The 18,870-nt window shown below is 43.4% G+C and overlaps 1 protein-coding gene across 1 annotated transcript in view; it reads left to right on the top strand.

Moving 5' to 3' along the window:
* The window catches only part of LOC113406802 (receptor-type tyrosine-protein kinase FLT3-like), a 54,265-nt gene extending 35,628 nt beyond the window's left edge, over positions 1-18,637 (top strand). The window contains exons 15-23 of the mRNA XM_026653546.1: positions 403-513; positions 2,552-2,705; positions 3,260-3,345; positions 5,283-5,407; positions 6,790-6,912; positions 13,203-13,314; positions 13,395-13,494; positions 15,232-15,337; positions 18,503-18,637. Coding sequence (XP_026509331.1) covers positions 403-513; positions 2,552-2,705; positions 3,260-3,345; positions 5,283-5,407; positions 6,790-6,912; positions 13,203-13,314; positions 13,395-13,494; positions 15,232-15,337; positions 18,503-18,637 — 1,052 coding nt within the window. The remainder of the gene's footprint in view (positions 1-402; positions 514-2,551; positions 2,706-3,259; positions 3,346-5,282; positions 5,408-6,789; positions 6,913-13,202; positions 13,315-13,394; positions 13,495-15,231; positions 15,338-18,502) is intronic.
* The last annotated feature ends 233 nt before the right edge of the window (positions 18,638-18,870 follow it).

Below are 18,870 nucleotides of genomic sequence, written 5' to 3'. Positions count from 1 at the left end.
AAACTTAAAAAGGAATTTGGTTCTATATCTGTCTCCCTGTCTCATATTTAAAGCAAATTCTGGCTACTTGTCAGAATCTGCCAACCGTTCTTTATTTTGTCACTTTCATAATATCTGTTTTTCCAGACCACGAAATCATCTCACAAAGCTTGTAGCTGGAACACAATGAGAGAGAGAGAGAGAGAGAGAGAGAGAGTTCCAGCTGTGATATATAGCAGATAGAATATCTATTTATCTTAAAGTATTACTCTTTAGAACAATTTTCTACACAGTCATAGCTTTATATCAATGGGATTAATGTAAAAGGAAAGCTTTGTATGCCACACAGAACCTAAACTTTTTAGGTTTCAAACTCTATCCTGTAAATATTTTTCTAAGTTTGTGCTGCTGTTGTATTTACAGAAAAATCTGACCCTTCTGAAGAAGATGCTCTAATGTCAGAGCTCAAAATGATGACTCATATTGGAAGCCATGAAAACATTGTGAATCTATTAGGGGCTTGCACCACATCAGGTAATAAACACCACATTGAAATATACTAACCTAAATCAACGTAAAGAAGACTTATGAATGGAATACAAATACCTCAAAAATTGGCCATTAGCAGTAATATGAAACATCTGTGAATCCTGATAAATCCCAAATCCCATGGTTTGTTTGTTTTTCCAATGTTGTGCTATACAGTGGCCCAGATGCAGAAAATAAAGTGAGGGTAAAACAAAAGAGAATCTAAGGGCTTGTCTGCACAGAAAAATGGTACTACTTTAACTATACTGGTATAGTTGGTAGAATTAAAATAGCACAGCGCACCTACTGTGGATGCAGTTATACTGGGATGAATGTGTTTATACTGGAACAGTTAATTCCTGTGAGGAAAGGGGAATAAGGAATACTGGCATAAGGCACCTTTATATCAATATAACTGTGTCCACACTGGGGGTTGTACCTATTTATTTTTTGCAGTAGAAAATCACCAAAATAGTTACAATGGTACAAAAACTGTTTGAAGACCAATGCTAAGGGGCAAAGAAGACTGGATAGCCTGACGGATTGACAGGAAAGGAAAGGAAGTGGAGATGGGTTAACAAATGAAATGAAAATAAGAGAGTGGAATGAAGGATGAGGAGTGAGTGAAGCAGAGAAGGGAAGAGAAAGGAAAAGTAAAGAGGGGAGTGAACAGAAGAATAGAGTGAGAGTGGGAAAAAAATAAGAGGGGAAAGATTGTGGATTACTGTTGTTATTTATTGTTTGTATTGTGCCCAAGAGCTCCAGTCATTGACCAGGACCCCATTGTGCTAGCTGTTGTACAAACACAGAATAAAAAGATGAGCCCTGCCCCCAAATAGCTTACAATTTAAGTAATGTAGTCGTACTATTGAACAGAGAGAGGATAAGGAAGCTATATAGTGTGAGCAGGACCTGGCGTTTGTATTTGTAATTGATTTGTTACATCCATCACTCTAAAAAATAGGGAAGATTTGAGTCATGGGTATTATTTTAAGGCAGAAATAATAATAACAATGAAATCTAATTTCCCCAGCTCATAAGAACAATAATTCTGTCATGAAAAAAGAAGGAGGGAAGTTAAATAGATCATTGCGACTAGCTTCGCGACTAAGCCTGGGAGGATAAGGGGAATTCAGAGCCGGAGCTCCAGCCCGAGCTGCAACTTCAAAGTGCTGTCTACACAGTTATTTTTAGTGCAAGCCCAAGTCTGTCAGCCCAGGTCAAGAGGCTTGCTCCCAAGTGCTGTGTAAATATACTCAAAATGCCCCACCAATGAGTATGCCCACATATGTCGGCACCTTCGTTCTAGATTATCTTAGAACAGAGTTGATTGCTAGAGTGTACGGACAAAATAATAAAACACTATGAATGAAAGTGGCTTAAATCAAACAACAGTAACTCAAAAACAACAAGGAGTCTGGTGGCACCTTAAAGACTAACAGATTTATTTGGGCATAAGCTTTTGTGCATCCGAAGAAGTGAGGTTTTTACCCATGAAAGCTTATGCCCAAATAAATCTGTTAGTCTTTAAGGTGCCACCAGACTCCTAGTTGTTTTTGTAGATACAGACTAACACGGTTACCCCCTGATACTTAAGAGTAACTCAGTTTGTCATAACAAAAAATACTGTTAAGCAGGGTCCCAAATGTAATGACAGCATGTGGGTAAAGCAATATGAAAAGCTGCCGATTCAGAAGGGCTTTTCTCTCCAGCAAGCAGTTTGAGGGAGTAGTGTATATGTCCAAAGTCCCAGGAAGTCTCTCACACTCTCAGAGGAAGGGGTCTGGGCTTTAGGGGAAAACCACGTTCTTTGCCATCCCCCCAAAAGCCATTATGTCATTTTCCAAAAGCAGTTGGACTCTATCTCAACTTTATTTATATGGAAATTGTATAAGGTTCAGGCATTTAATATAGACCATACATTGGGAGAAAATGAGGGTTCATTACGGCTTCACCAGGGAGGCGCTCCTTCCCCCCAGAAAGATTGCTTCAGTACATCCAGTACCCGGACAGTAATAGATATTCATTCCATAAACTATCTCAGGACCAGTTTACTTGATTTTTGAATACTGTTGCTATGGTGACCTGCTGAACTACTTAAGGAACAAAAGAGAAATATTTCACCGCACGTGGACAGATATCTTCAAACAGCACAATTTCAGCTTTTACCACAATTTCCATTTGGATCGAAACTCCAGGTAAAATGTTCAGTAACAGTTTGAACTATAAGTAACCTATTATCAGTCAAGCGCTTGCACTGATACAACTCTGCAAGCACGTGTCCCGGAACTCTTTGCAAAGAAAACTGCTGTAAATTGGCGTAATTCCTTTGAAGAGCTGAGGATTGGGGCCAGTATGTAAATAAACAAATCTAGCTTAAGGAGTGAATTGAGGAGTGTCCTTTAACAAAGAACACCAGTGAATTCTAGGCTCATCACACTCCAATCTTTCGAAACCCACCGGGAATTGGCTAAAAAATAGTCCTATTTTTGCTGCAGTTCTTCTGATTGCACTGCAAGCATCATGAAACCCCTTCTGTGGATTTTGGCATTTTAAAGGGTCATGCTAGGTGTATAATAAGTAATAATTCAGTGCCAAAGGTTGTAATGGCAGTAACTGATGCCCTTTTCATTACAAAGCAGTTCACATTTTAGATGATTATTTTATTTGAAATATGCAACTTTTTTAAATATGCCCCCTACTCCAGACAGGGGACAACATTAAAAAATGGATCATATATTTCATTGTGTAGAATGGATGACTTTGGAGGAATGCAACTAAGGCAAGACTCAGATTTGACCTCTGGATCAAACGGGATTACATTATATTCGGAGGAAGGTGAGAAATTAAGCATTTTCTTCTGAGTAACAATTGTAAAAAACAAATTTGCTTAGTTTGTATTAGAGATGTGTATAGAAATTGAAAGAAATCAATAGACCTAGATTATAGTAAAAATGTAGGGACATATTTTTATTTATTTATTTATTTATTTTTTAAATTTATTTTGGAGTGGGAACAGCAATTCCATACATGATTGGAAAGACAGAAACATTTTGATGGCAGATTGATTTTTTTTAAAGACCTATTTCAGAGATTTGGAACTTTGGAATTTGGCCTCATGAATGTAAGAAAGTTGCATGGGTTTAACAAAAGGTGTGAAAACTGACTTAGAATCATAGAATCAGAGCATATCAGGGTTGGAAGGGACCTCAGGAGGTCATCTAGTCCAACCCCCTGCTCAAAGCAAGACCAACCCCAACTAAATCATCCCAGCCAGGGCTTTGTCAAGCTGGGCCTTAAAAAGCTCTAAGGATGAAGATTCCACCACCTCCCTAGGTAACCCATTCCAGTGCTTCACCACCCTCCTAGTGAAATAGTGTTCCTAATATCCAACCTAAACCTCCCCCACTGCAACTTGATACCATTGCTCCTTGTTCTGTCATCTGCTACCACTGAGTTCCATCCTCTTTGGAACCCCCTTTCAGGTAGTTGAAGGCTGCTATCAAATCCCTCTTCACTCTGCTCTTCTGCAGACTAAATAACCCCAGTTCTCTCAGCTTCTCCTCGTAAGTCATGTGTCGCAGCCCCCTAATCATTTTCATTGCCCTCTGCTGGACTCTCTCCAATTTGTCCACATCCCTTGTCATGGGGGGACCAAAACTGGATGCAGTACTCCAGGTGTGGCCTCACCAGAGCCAAATAGAGGGGAATAATCACTTCCCTCGATCTGCTGGCAATGCTCCTACTAATACAGCCCAATATGCCATTGGCTTTCTTGGCAACGAGGGCACACTGCTGACTTATATCCAGCTTCTCGTCCACTGTAATCCCCAGGTCCTTTTCTGCAGGAAACTTACATAAACTGCTGCAAAAGACTGGGTTGCCACTCTTATTTGATTTCATTTTTAAATTGATTAAGAATCAGTTTAAACTAATCAGAAGTAAGCCACACTTTAACCAAAAGAAGAGAGTCCACCCAGGGTATTGCAATGGCTTAACTAAATTGGTTAAAAAAATTACTTAATTGAATTGAGTGCAGCCTTCTCCTATAGACAAGGCCTATCGTTCCAGCGGAGATGGACTAGTTGGTAGAGAACAGGTAAGATGGTTATAGATGTAAGAAAAATGCATCTTATCATATAAGCTGCACAGCTATCACATCAGTATCACCTCTGTAAGTGTAAGTGTGTGTGTGCATATGTGCATGAGAGAGAGAGAGAGAGAAAGAGGATCTCATAATTTTGCCAATAACAATAAAAGTAAAGTCACAAATTGTATTTTACGTGTATTAGTTTAGTTATAATTTTGACTGAAGCCTTAGCTCTTGATCTGCTCTTATCGAAGTCAAGAGGAATTTGCTAGTATAAGGACTAAGCCAATGTTTAGTAAGGATCTCAGGATTTTGCTTACAATTATTTGATGTATTTATTATCAGTAATCGAAATAATAACAATAAAAGTGGTACTAGACTTTGAAGACATCTACTCTTGACGCCTTCCCTTTATCTGTGTGAGAAGAATAAGTGCACAATGCACTGATTATGCTTCTTGATACTGTATCAGACAAGCCAATTGTAATGATTTATTGAGATAAATGGAGAAAGGGATTAAGCTACAGAAACTTTGCTTTACTTTACTTCTGAATGAGTGTGTCCACCCAGAGGTTTAGTGCACTTGAACTCCTGCACTTCAGCTTCACACCTTCAGTTAATTCATCTTCACTTTCCCGAGTGTCTCCAGGTAGTCACAAGCCCAAGGTCTGCTTATGTTTTACAGAAGAAATTAAATATATCAATAGAAGGGTGTATGAAGAGGAGGACTTCAATATGCTCACTTTTGAAGATCTTCTCTGCTTCTCATATCAAGTTGCCAAAGGAATGGAGTTTCTTGAGTCAAAATCGGTATGTTTAACCTGTGAACAATGTTTAGCATGTAAAGAATAGAAAGATAGATCAAATTAGCAGCAGGCCATCTGAAATAGAAAACTGTGAAGTGACAGGTTTAAACCATATCTTTATTACAGGTTTTAAAATAACCAAAATAAAATACTCCTAGATTGTGCCTTAAGGCTTGACTGTGTGTGAGCCAGGTCTGATGCATATGTGACTAGAGGCGGATGATTGTTTTGTGGGGCCCTGGACCAGAGCAAGTGGGGGCCCCTCCGCACTACTTCTGCCCGCAGTCCCCTCAGCCCTCCCTCCCAGCACTCTTGCTGGGGAGCGGGGTGAGGGTGCGGGGCACAGGGGCGCCCATGTTTCAGGCTGGGGACCCTGGGCACGGGCCCCATAGGCCTGTACATTAATCGGCCACCGATCTCCAATAAGATTAAGTAGAGTTTAAAGGGCTATGTCCTCCTTTGTAAGGGAGATTGGAAATGCCTCATTCTTCTGTCACAGGGCAGAGTTTGCCTTAGTGGAAGGGGTCAGAGGTTCAGCTTCTTAAACCCATGGGTTCTTGGTGAGCCATACAGATATCCTGGGAGATCTGCTGGAGCAACAAGGACCTTTGTGCTGAGGACCTAAGCCTACTCATTGTTCCCCAGCTGCTAGGGCACCTTGCAGATGTCAGCCCAACCACTTCTATAGAAGCCATGTTGCTTGCGGTTCCCTGATTACTTCTGACTATAAAACCAAACGTTAGGATGTGTCTGTGTCTCCACAGCATAGAGAATGAACCTATCCACATTACTACAGATTGGGTCTGTGGGGAGTAGTGGATTATGCCGTGGAGAATAGCTAACTTCCAACCCCCACCCCTTACCGCAGTGCCCTCTCCCACTCCCAGCCTAGATATACAGGCTTCAGTTCCTTCTGCTTGCAGAAGTGAAGAGGGGGGTGGGTGGGCTCTAGCCGTCAAACAGAAAACATCTGTGGCTCAAGCTATGTATTAGCATTCTGGTGCCCTTTGAAGGTTTAGGTTTATCCAGTGTATAATCAAACTGTATTTCTGCTGTTGTTTTTTTCCCTTCTGAAATGATAGTTGCTGGGGAGAGAATTAAATAAGCCACTCACCGCTCTAATCTCAGCCTTCTCCCATTCCTCATAATAAACAGGTAATATTATTCCATAAACAACTAGTAACTATGACGTTAGTTCTGACATCCTGGCTTCCATTGTACATATTAGCATTGCAAAACCAAGCTATTTCACTTTTCCATTAATGCAGATAAAGTTGTTTGAGCAGGGAAAGGTGCAAGATTTTGCAGATGAAGCCAAAAACAATGAATAACAACTTCCATCTGTTGTAAAACAATACACAACCCTAATCCATTCTTTCTTTACAGTGTATTCACAGAGACCTGGCTGCCAGGAATGTATTAGTGACCTGTGGAAAAGTAGTGAAAATATGTGACTTTGGCCTAGCTAGAGATATAATGAATGACTCTAACTACGTCATCAGAGGCAATGTAAGCTCACGCCTACTTTACATTTTTCACATAATTGTAAAAACTATAAGGAACTGTTGAGCTGATAAATGCATATACAGTGGGATAGAGAGTAACCTCACTGTGTCACTGAAAAAGTTTTCTTGCCTTGGCAAATGAAAATAGTAGATTTGGTATTAGCCTAATCAGATTTGGGCTGGACCCTGCAAATGTTTGTATAGTAATCTAAACATTAGTTAATTTAAGAATACGACACTGTGGGCCAGATCCTCGGCTGGTGCAAAGCAGAATAGCTCCAGGGAAATCACTGTATCTAAGTCAATATGGCATAACCAGCACTTTATAAAACCCACTCTGTTTCATATACTAGAGAAGAAGAGTGAGGGAAGCAAGATCTTAGAAAAGAATGCAGGCTGAGTCATCGTTGATTTCAACATGAGCTCCAGAGTAGGAATTTTTTTGGTGTGTGTGTGTGTGGGGGGGGGGAGGGATAATTAGAGCTTGCTCTGTTAATGAATGTATTATTTTAGACTAATGTAAAGGCTTGGGGAGGCTTTTGAGGACAGGGATCAGTAAGGATAGAAAACAAAAGTTCTGTGGCCACACTTAAGAATTCGTAGGGACACCCAGGTTGGTTCCTTTGATCTGTGTGAGAATGAGGACTTGGATGGGGTTTCCCAGGTGTGACAAAGTGGGGTTTTATTCATCTTGTTACATTGCATGTGAGTCTTACTGTCCTATACTAAAACTGTGTGTACCTTCATTTCCCTGTTTACTGCACCAATTCTTGGGTGGTGGGAGTTAGATGTGTGATTTTTGCTGAGGCCTTCAGGGCAGGTGAGGCTGCCCAGTGCTCTGTACATATGCTATGGTGGTGCCTTCGTAACCTGAGACCCAGGAGGGGTGTGTGACCAGGTGACACCTTTTGCCCTGGAAGCAAGACAAAGAGGAGCAGCTCTCTCTTTATATAAAGCTAGATTGTAACCTTACAACCTGCCCTAAGTGAGGGGCAGCACACAGCTGCACTAGCCCAGGAGCAGGCCAGAGAACAAACTGTGTCAGAGACTCACAGCTCCTCTCCTGATTCCTCATTGCTCTGGGGCTGGAGCAAGTTACTTCACCCCAGTCCACATGTGTGCCCCGCTGGCTACTCAGGTCAGTGAGTAGGCTGTCAAACCAGAGCTCCTCCCACTTCCTGTCTTCTCCACTCCCCATCCCCGTCAGCTTGCTCATAGGCCTGGTCTACACTATGACTTTAAATCGGATTTAGCAGCGTTAAATCAAATTAACCCTGCACCCGTCCACACAATGAAGCCATTTATTTCGAAATAAAGGGCTCTTAAAATCGATTTCTGTACTCCACCCCGACTAGCGGAGTAGCGCCAAAATTGATATTGTCATTTCGAATTAGGGTTAGTGTGGCCGCAATTCGATGGTATTGGCCTCTGGGAGCTATCCCACAGTGCACCATTGTGACCGCTCTGGACAGCAATCTGAACTCGGATGCACTGGCCAGGTAGACAGGAAAAGCCCCGCGAACATTTGAATTTTATTTCCTGTTTGCCCAGCGTGGAGAGCACAGGTGACCGCAGATAGCTCATCAGCACAAGTAACCATGCGGGCCGATAATCGAAAAAGAGCACCAGCATGGACCGTACGAGAGGTACTGGATCTGATCGCTATATGGGGAGAGGATTCAGTGCTAGCAGAACTTCGTTCGAAAAGACGAAATGCCAAAACTTTTGAAAAAATCTCCAAGGGCATGATGGAGAGAGGCCACAATAGGGACTCAGATCAGTGCCGTGTGAAAGTCAAGGAGCTCAGACAAGTCTATCAAAAAACAAAGGAGGCAAATGGTCCCTCCGGGTCAGAGCCGCGGACATGCCGCTTCTACGTCGAGCTGCATGCAGTTCTAGGGGGGGCTGCCACCACTACCCCACCTCTGACCATGGATTCCGAGGCGGGGATAATCTCATCAGCTACACCTGAGGATTCTGCGGAGGGGGAAGAGGAGGAGGAGGACGAGCTTACGGAGAGCACCCAGCACTCCATTCTCCCCAACAGCCAGGATCTTTTTCTCAGCCTGACTGAAGTACCCTCCCAACCCTCCCAAGCCAGTATCCAAGACCATGACCCCATGGAAGGGACCTCAGGTGAGTTTACCTTTTAAAATATAAAACTTGTTTTAAAAGCAAGCGTTTTTTAATGATTACTTTGCCCTGAGGACTTGGGATGCATTCGCGGCCAGTATAGCTACTGGAAAAGTCTGTTAACGTGTCTGGGGATGGAGCGGAAATCCTCCAGGGACATCTCCATGAAGCTCTCCTGGAGGTACTCCAAAAGCCTTGCCACAAGGTTTCTGGGCAGTACAGCCTTATTCCGTCCTCCTTGGTAGGACACTTGACCGCGCCATGCTTGCAGCAAGTAATCTGGTATCATTGCATGACAAAACCTGGCAGCGTATGGTCCCGGTGTTTGCTGGCATTCAAGCAACATCCATTCTTTATCTCGCTGTGTAATCCTCAGGAGAGTGATATCGCTCATGGTAACCTGGTTGAAATATGGGAATTTAATTAAGGGGACAGAGGTGGCCGTTCCTACTGGGCTGTTTGCCTGTGGCTGAAAAGAAATCCTTCCCTGCAGTTAACCAAGCGCAGGGGGAGGGGGGGAATTGGCCCAGAGCTTTTCGCGTTTGGCTAGCAGGGATCTTCCCTGATACCAGCCACGTGGTGGGGGGAGGGGTAAAGCGATCATCCCAGAGAATTCATGGCGGGGTGGGGGGTGTTAGTTTGGTTCCTGCAGGGATCTTCCCTGATACCAGCCACGTGGTGGGGGGAGGGATAAAGCGATCATCCAGAGAATTGGATGGGGTGGGGTTAGTTTGTTTTCTGCTGCTGAAGGTTAACAGGAAAACCGCAGCACTCAACGGGCTTTGCTTGGTATGTGGGAAAGGAGGGCGCAGAAGCCGAAAGACAATGGCTTACCATGGCCGCATGCAAGCCAAATTCTGTTGCCCAGACCTGCATCTGTGATCTCTAGCAGCAAAGCCACAGGCACTCAATATTAAGAGGCAAAATGCGACCTTGCACAGAAATCACATGTGCTATGTAATGTGAATAGTGTTGGTCACCGTGAAAGAGTATAAGCATTGTTCTGCAAAATGTATCTTTTAAAAAAATTCTCTCCTTTTTTCCCTCCCTCCAGCAGCTGCAAATTCTTCAAGCCTCCCTCCTCCGTCCCGAAGGCTATCTCAGATAAGGCGTCAGAAAAAGAAGACGCGAGACGAGATGTTCGCAGAAATCATGGAATCCACCCGCAGTGAAAGAGCTCATCTGAATGAGTGGAAGGACACGGTTTCAAAGTATAGGAAAGAAGCCAGTGAACGTGAGGACAGGAGGGACCAACGTGAGGACATGAGGGACCAACGTGAGGACAGGAGGGACCAACGTGAGGAGAGGAGAGACGCTCGAGATGAGAGGGGGCGGCAGGAAGATCAGAGGAGGCAGGTTGCAATGCTGGGGCTGCTGCTTGAGCAAACAGACATGCTCCGGTGTCTGGTGGAGCTTCAGGAATGGCAGCAGGATAACAGAGTGCCACTACAGCCCCTGTATAACCCCCCTCCCCCCTCACCATGTTCCATAGCCTCCTCACCCAGACGTGTAAGAACGCCGAGGGGGGAGGCTCTGTACACCCTCCCATTCCACCCCAGTGGACAGCCCAAGCAAAAGGCTGTCATTTTTTTAACCTTTTTTTAGTGGCCTTTTCCTTCCCGCCGATCCTCCTCCCAAACCCCACCCGGGTTCTCTTCCTCTTTTTATAATCAATTAATAAAGAATAAATGATTTTTAAATGATAGTGACTTTATTTCCTTTGAAAGCAAGCTGGGGGAAGGGGGAGGGTGGGTTCCTTACAGAGAATGAGTCAATAAAGGGGGCGGGTTTTCATGAAGGAGAAACAAACAGAAATTTCACACTGTAGCCTGGCCAGTCATGAAACTGCTTTTCAAAGCTTCTCTGATGCACACTTCCTGGTGTGCTCTTCTAAACGTCCTGGTGTCTGGCTGCGCGTAATCAGCAGCCAGGCGATTTGCCTCAGCCTCCCACCCCGCCATAAAGGTCTCCCCCTTACTTTCACAGAGATTGTGGAGCACACAGCAAGCAGAAATAACAATGGGGATATTGGTTTGGCTGAGGTCTGAGCGAGTCAGTAACGATCGCCAGCGACCTTTTAAACGGCCAAATGCACATTCTACCACCTTCTGCACTTGCTCAGCCTGTAGTTGAACAGCTGCTGACTCCTGTCCAGGCTGCCTGTGTATGGCTTCATGAGCCATGGCATTAAGGGGTAGGCTGGGTCCCCAAGAATAACTATTGGCATTTCAACATTCCCAACAGTTATTTTCTGGTCCAGGAAGTAAGTCCCTTGCTGCAGCCATTTAAACAGAGTAGTGTTCCTGAAGACGCGAGCATCATGAACCCTTCCCGGCCAGCCCACGTTGATGTTGGTGAAACGTCCCTTGTGATCCACAAGTGCTTGCAGCACCATTGAAAAGTACCCCTTGCGGTTTATGTACTGGGTACCCTGGTGCTCCGGTGCCAAGATAGGGATATGGGTTCCATCTATCACCCCACCACAGTTAGGGAATCCCATTGCAGCAAAGCCATCCACTATGACCTGCACATTTCCCAGAGTCACTACCTTTCATAGCAGCACCTCAATGATTGCTTTGGCTACTTGCATCACAGCAGCCCCCACAGTAGATTTGCCCACTCCAAATTGATTCCCGACTGACCGGTAGCTGTCTGGCGTTGCAAGCTTCCACAGGGCTATCGCCACTCGCTTCTCAACTGTGAGGGCTGCTCTCATCTTGGTATTCTGGCATTTTAGGGCAGGGGACAGCAAGTCACAAAGTTCCATGAAAGTGCCCTTACGCATGCGAAAGTTTTGCAGCCACTGGGAATCGTCCCACACCTGCAACACTATGCGGTCCCACCAGTCTGTGCTTGTTTCCCGGGCCCAGAATCGGTGTTCCATGGATAGAACCTGCCCCATTAACAACATGATCTCCAAAGCACCGGGGCCTGCGGTTTGAGAGAATTCTGTGTCCATGTCCATGTCCTCATCACACTTGTCGCTGCGCTGCCGTTGCCGCCACCTCCTCGCCTCGTTTTTCTGGTCCTGGCTCAGCATAAACTGCACGAGAACGCACGAGGTGTTTACAATGTTCATGACTGCTGTCTTGAGCTGAGCGGGCTCCATGCTTGCCGTGGTATGGAGTCTGCAGTGTTCACCCAGGAAAAAAGGCTCGAAATGGTTGTCTGCCGTTGCTTTCATGGAGGGAGGGGTGAGGCAGTACCCAGAACCACTTGCGACAATGTTTTTTGCCCCATCAGGCACTGGGATCTCAACCCAAAATTCCAATGGGCAGGGGAGACTGCGGGAACTATGGGATAGCTATGGGATAGCTACCCACAGTGCAACACTCCAGAAATCGACGCTAGCCCCGGTACATGGACGCACACCACCGAATTAATGTGCTTAGTGTGGCCGCATACATTCGACTTTATACAATCTGTTTCCAAAATTCGAATGATATAAATTCGGATTAATCCCTTAGAACTGGTCTACACTACGACTTTAATTCGGATTTAGCTGCGTTAATCTGAATTAATCCTTAACCCGTCCACACAACGGAGCCAGTTACTTCGAATTAAAGGGCGCTTAAAATCGATTTCTGTACTCCACCCCGACGAGCGGAGTAGCACCAAAATCGATTTTGTAAATTCGAATTAGGGGTAGTGTGGTTAAAATTAATGGGGTAGTGTGGCCGCACACCACCGAATTAATGTGGTTAAAAACCGAATTAATGTGCTTAGTGTGGCCGCGCACAATCGAATTTATACAATCTGTTTCCCAAATTCGAATTATCTAAATTCGAATTAATCTCGTAGTGTAGACGTACCCATGGTGTAGACATACCCTTAGTGAGTAGCCCCATCTCTCCTCCTCATGGCCAGTATCATATTCTAAGCAAGATCAAGAAGAAGAGTAAGAGGGGGCCTTAATCTCCTGCATAGCAAAGTAAAGACTCTGACAATGTAGCCCACGTAAGGCAAACAATCTTAGAACCTGTCATACAGTAGCCTCACCTACAGCTCGATGAGCTGTTTGCAGCAGCTATTTAAAATGAGTCTCTATTTTTCTGTCTGCAATCAGACTTTGATCGTACGTGGGCAGTGAGTGCTCTAAGGAGTTGGCTATATTGTGTGTAGAAAATACTAATCAAGCTTCTTTTCCGTCTCTTTGTACAGGCTCGGTTACCAGTCAAATGGATGGCTCCTGAAAGCTTATTTGACAGGATATACACAATTAAGAGTGATGTCTGGTCTTATGGAATATTACTGTGGGAAATATTCTCTCTCGGTATGTTCTATATCACAACAGAAGAGCACCACTTTTCCCTAGCCTCCTGTATGCTAATATTTCCACAATATTTCTCATAGGTGTGAATCCTTACCCTGGAATTCAGGTTGATTCAAACTTCTACAAACTCATTCAAAGTGGATTTAAAATGGACCAGCCATTTTATGCTACAGAAGAAATGTAAGTGTATGTTCTGGATACTGCATAGGGTGGGGATTAATTGTTAATCAAGTAATTATTTTTCCTAATGCTATCTTTATATTTATTCCACTCCTTTGCCCTCTACCCTGCCTAACAGAGTTATTCCAGGCAAAATCACGTCTTTCTCTAAGGCTGGTGCAGGATATTTGTTAATGTAGCTTTTGTCTAGAAGCAGAAATTATTATAGTGTCATGATCAGCAATGAACGTTGTATTTGTTTGAAAAGACCAGTTTACTACCTGTTTTCAATTGGTCCTTAGATTCTCAGAAAACTTCCTCTTGGGTTGGTATTTCAGAATCTTCAGCTCCATTCATGCAGAAGGGTTTATTTTCTATAGCAAGGGTTACACAAAATCCATTTTAGATACACCTCTACCTCGATATAACGTGACCCGATATAACACGGTAGAGCCGTGCTCTGTGGGGGAGGAGCTGCGCACTCCGGCGGATCAAAGCAAGTTCAATATAATGCAGTTTCACCTATAACCTACGATTTTTTGGCTCCCGAGGACAGCATTATATCAGGGTAGAGGTGTACTAAATAAAGCTCTCATTAACTTTCTCTTCTTTTTTTACTGAACCCAGCCATGTCCAATTCAATTCCAGGGAGATGTCAGTGCCTTTAGAAGAGGCGAGTGATAACACAAAAGGATTTGGGTGGGAGCAGGAGACAAGAGATGCAGGGGCATTGTAACTCTTGTGCTTCTCAGTGTGGACATTACAATCAACATGGAGTCTGATGTGGATATTCAAATTCCATGGAGATTACACCTTGCAAACACCTGTGTCTGTGTGCTCTGCCAAAGGGGAGGAGTCCAGGGGACAAAAAAGGAGAGAGGGGAGAAGGCAGAGGGCTGCAAGACATTGAGCATGAAAGAAAGGGAAGGATTTTGGTTTCTCTGGGCTCCCCATTGCAGATCTTTTGACATTTACCGGGACAGCCTGTAGACATGCTGATATCCATGAGGCCAAGTACACATATTGCAAAGCTATGGGCATTGCAATGTCTTCAGGCTCTGCCTGTAGATATTATAATGCCTGGGAAGTTGCATATATACATTACAATGTTTATGAGTCCAGCAGGGATTTCTGTGGAACTTATAAACCCCACAAGGTCTTATGTTGACCTTATAAATTCTCAAGGGACTTCTGCAGAGATTATAAACATTGCATGGACTCCTGTGAAGACTCTGTGTGGACGTCATATAAATTCTACAAAGACTTTTGCAGGATTATGCTCCATAAAGATCCCTATGGAGATTATATGACTATGACATTCACTTAAAGTGGAGGCAGGATCAGCCCCATAGACACAGTCCACCATTTCTTAGGAGGGAAATGTTCTCCTACTAGTCTCAATGTGGAGGGTAGACCAACTGAATCATGTTAACATTGCTAAGATCTCACATGATAAGTGATATGTAATATAAGTAACTAACAACCCCGGGTGAAATCCTGCCCCCTGTGAAGTCCACCAGGGAATTTGACATTGACTTCAAGGGGTGAACTACAGAGTTTAATGTATGCACTCTCATTCTTTTTATTTATCTTTCTGAACAAATAAATCAAACCTGAATTCTTTATCAATATCTTTCTGATACTCCATAATACAGTCTGTTGATCTTTGGCATTTCTGTAATGTCAGTTACCATAGTATTTAACCATTGATACATTTTCTTTGCAAACTGTCACATATTTCTTCTTTTGTTCCTGCAGATACTTTGTAATGCAGTCCTGTTGGGCTCTGGACTCTAGAAAAAGACCTTCCTTTTCACAGCTGCGTTCCCTTTTAGCACGGCAGCTGGCTGATGCAGAAGGAGCGGTATGCAATCATGCAAACACAAAAAATGCTCTGTTTTGCAGTTCTGTATTTTAAATGTATCTTTAGAGTCCATAATAAGGTGTTTGGAAATGATGGCTCCTATTGCTGATCCACTTCATTAGAAAGGATCCCCAGGGACAGCCCATTATGTCATGGAGCTGGTTTCTTCCCCTAGCTGAGCCATTCACAGAGGACGGAGCTGAGATGTAGGAGGAATCCTTTTTGCAGAATGTTTTGTGTGTTGCTCTAATAAACCGCCTGGGACATAGGGACTTCCTCTTTCCTGCCTGTTTCTCCAGTCCAATGCAGGAAGGTCACTAACTGTCTCTCTGTGCCCACAGAAACTAGTTCCCCTTTTGTAAAAGCTAATGCAGCTGGCTTTGTGGTCTACTGGCAATGCTGATGGCTGCTATATGTGGGGATCTGAGTTGGGACATATTGCAGGGTGTGTGAGGGGCTGGGAGTGCTGTGGGTGCAACATGCTTAAGTCCTGGAGGAGGGAGAGCCTTATGTCATTCTCAAATGACCCCCCTCTGCCAGTAGAACTAATGTTGACAGGGTCTGGAGGGAGCAATAGTCCACCCTCCTTAGATGGAGATGTGTTATCCTGATGCTGACAAATAGGAATATGACAAATAGGATCCTAGAGGAGCTTATTTTCCCTGCCAGAAAAGTTATCCCAGTGAAAAGATGAACTAACGCCTTTCAAAGCCATAGGTTCCCAGCTGGCTTCCTGCACTTAGCAGGCCAAACAAATTTCAAGGATGGAGTGTCCTTGATCAGCTTTATGCTGATTATAAATTAACCTTGCTGCTTCTGCCTTAAGCCTTGCTGCAGCAGTAGGCTGACAGTAGTCGTTAATTTAACCAAAAAAGGGTCCCTTCTCCTTTTGTAGCTCTCAATAGACTCATTGAGCATGCTCAGTAGAGTGCACATACTGTCATCACTAAGTGATGAACTGTACAAAGGGGCTGGGGTTTGTATGTTGCACGTGAGCTTTTGAAGGAGGGTTGCATTGAAGTCCAGAGACAAAATTCCACTGTTGAACTAAAAAAGACATTTTTTGCCCTTGCATCTTTTATCAGCTGAGATATTTTTCCTCCCAGGGAAGAATTTCCCACAGGGGCTGAATGTTTATTGCTCCTATTCCACATTTTTGCTGAAAAATAGCCTGGATGCACTATCACAGTCTGAATTCAGATGGCAGCAATATACAAAACTGTTACAGACCATCTAGCATATTTTCTGGCTGTTATTAGCAAGCCCTAAATGTGTTGTTGCTGCCCCAGTATTTTCTTGATGTTTTTGTTCTTATACATGTGACAAATGCTACTCATGTCACTTCCGGCACTTCTGGAAGGTGCTCAGATTCTACAGCGATGAGGGCACTATAAGAACTTAAACAGAATGATAGATAACCAGTGTGATACTGGTTGCTAGGAAACTGTGTGCAATAGGTAACACTGTTATAAATGATCATTACTAGAGATTAAACATAAAGAATTACATATAATCACTAGTCCGTTTCAGTGTTCATACCATATGAATCTCCAGTGCACTCATCTTATGAGGTAATGTGTGCTACTAAGGTTGTTGCAGCAGGGATCCTCTCCCTGTGTGTGTATTGGGTGAAGTTAAGGAGGAGGTGACTCAAAGGGCAACCCCCTTCTGCCTTCCACCAAAGCAGTGGGGATGTAGGGCGAGAGGTCAGTCATGATCCAATCCCTCTCCATTAAAAGCAGGGGTCTTCAGAAGACCACTTGTGGGCTGACTTCACCCCTCCAGAGATGCAGGTGGTGCTGTGAGAGTAGATCTGGCCTCAGTTCTTCACAGGTGCCAGGGTCAAAGGTAAAGAAGAACCAGTAATAGCAACTAAATGTACACCTGGCCTGTGAGACAAGATGGGTGAGGAAATATATTTTATTAGACCAGCTTCTGTTGGTGAGCGAGACCAGCTTTCAAGCTTCTCTCTCTGATATCCTGGGACCAATATGGCTACCACAACACTGCGAATGGTTGAGCTGTTTATTGAGTGCAACCATGAGGCCAAGTTCTGTCTTATTCATATGGCCTCATTGGAAAATCTGAAGGGAAAGCATGTAGTAGGGGCTCAATCCTGCAACTCAATCCAGAGCATTCTAGCTCTGATCCAGCAAAATACATGAGCACATGCTTAACTTTAAGCATGGGACTAGTCCTGTTGAAGCCAATGGGACTATTCAGGTGCTTAAAATTAATCACATCCTGAAGTGGTTTTCTGCATTGAGGCCAAAGTGCTCAGTACCTTGTGGGATTGAACCTTTGTTAAGGTGCCTGGCAGATCTCCAGTCCAGGGCTAGCTCTCCTAAACAGTCATGAAGAATCTATTCTGCCTGACCTCCAAAACAAAAGTAAGGAAGGTATGTAATGGATCATAGTCACGGAGGCCAAGGAGACGGTCCATGTGTTTGTGCAAGGGAATACCCAAACCCAGCTCTTACACGCAGCCCCTTGAAATATTTAATTGTATTCCTAGGTCTTTGCATTCCAGGAGACTGATTTTCTTCAAGTTTCTCACGTCAATAGGACTTAAGGACATCCTTAAGCATATGCTTCAGTGTCTTGCTGAATTTTGGGCTAAATGCACCTGTTTGGCAGATGGGGATCAGATCACTTTCTCCACAGGATTTGAATTTGACCTCATGGTTTGGAAAACGGATTTTTATCCCCCAAACAAATTAACATTATTTAAAGCAAAATGTTCAAGATGCTGGCAGCCAAGCTGCATCTGCTAAAACATGAGCACGCATCCATTTTCATGCACAAAATTCACATGTGGCTTTATTATAACTAGTCCCTTAGTAACAGCAGTGAATTAGTAAATGCAGTTGCACACATTGGTCAGGCACAACTTATACAACTACTTTTGAAAATATGGTCTTAGATGGTTATTAACTTTACAAGAGAGTGCTTAGCAAAGATTTACTCTCCAGTACTGTGACTGCAGTGCATTCAACTTTACAGCTGGTATTCATTATTGCATTACTTGCTATTTTGCTAATATAGTTACAGTGAATTTAGATATGCAAATTCAGTATTATGAGGGAAAACTGGATGCTAATATACTCTGTTGTGTTTAGAGCAAACAATAATTTATATGACTTACTTTCCCTTCCTAATATATAGGTCTATCAAAATATGGAGAGCAATATTTCTACACACCCTTCCAATTCCAAAACCAGACCACCTGTGAGCAGGGAAAATGAGCACCTTCCATCCACTGATCCATCCCAGGATGAAGATTCTCAGATAAAAAAATAATCCAGTTTCTGGACTTTACCTAGAAATTCATATAAGCTCTGTATATGATTAATGTTTTATGTCACCACTATAAGTAAACAGATTATTAGCTGCTGCTATATTAGCATTTCTTACAGGCAATTCCATCATCTCATACCATGAAGGGAACCTTTATTCAAATTCATTATTTTAAGTCCAGAAAATGCATTTACCACAAGCCAGAAGCAGTATGTATTTTTAGTCAATGACTTTTT

This window comes from Terrapene carolina, unplaced genomic scaffold (genome assembly GCF_002925995.2).
Source record: "Terrapene carolina triunguis isolate 2854851 unplaced genomic scaffold, T_m_triunguis-2.0 Scaffold141, whole genome shotgun sequence".
Taxonomy (NCBI): Eukaryota; Metazoa; Chordata; order Testudines; family Emydidae; genus Terrapene; species Terrapene triunguis.
The sequence above is the reverse complement of the archived record's forward strand: the minus strand, read 5'-3'. Positions and strand labels throughout refer to the sequence as shown.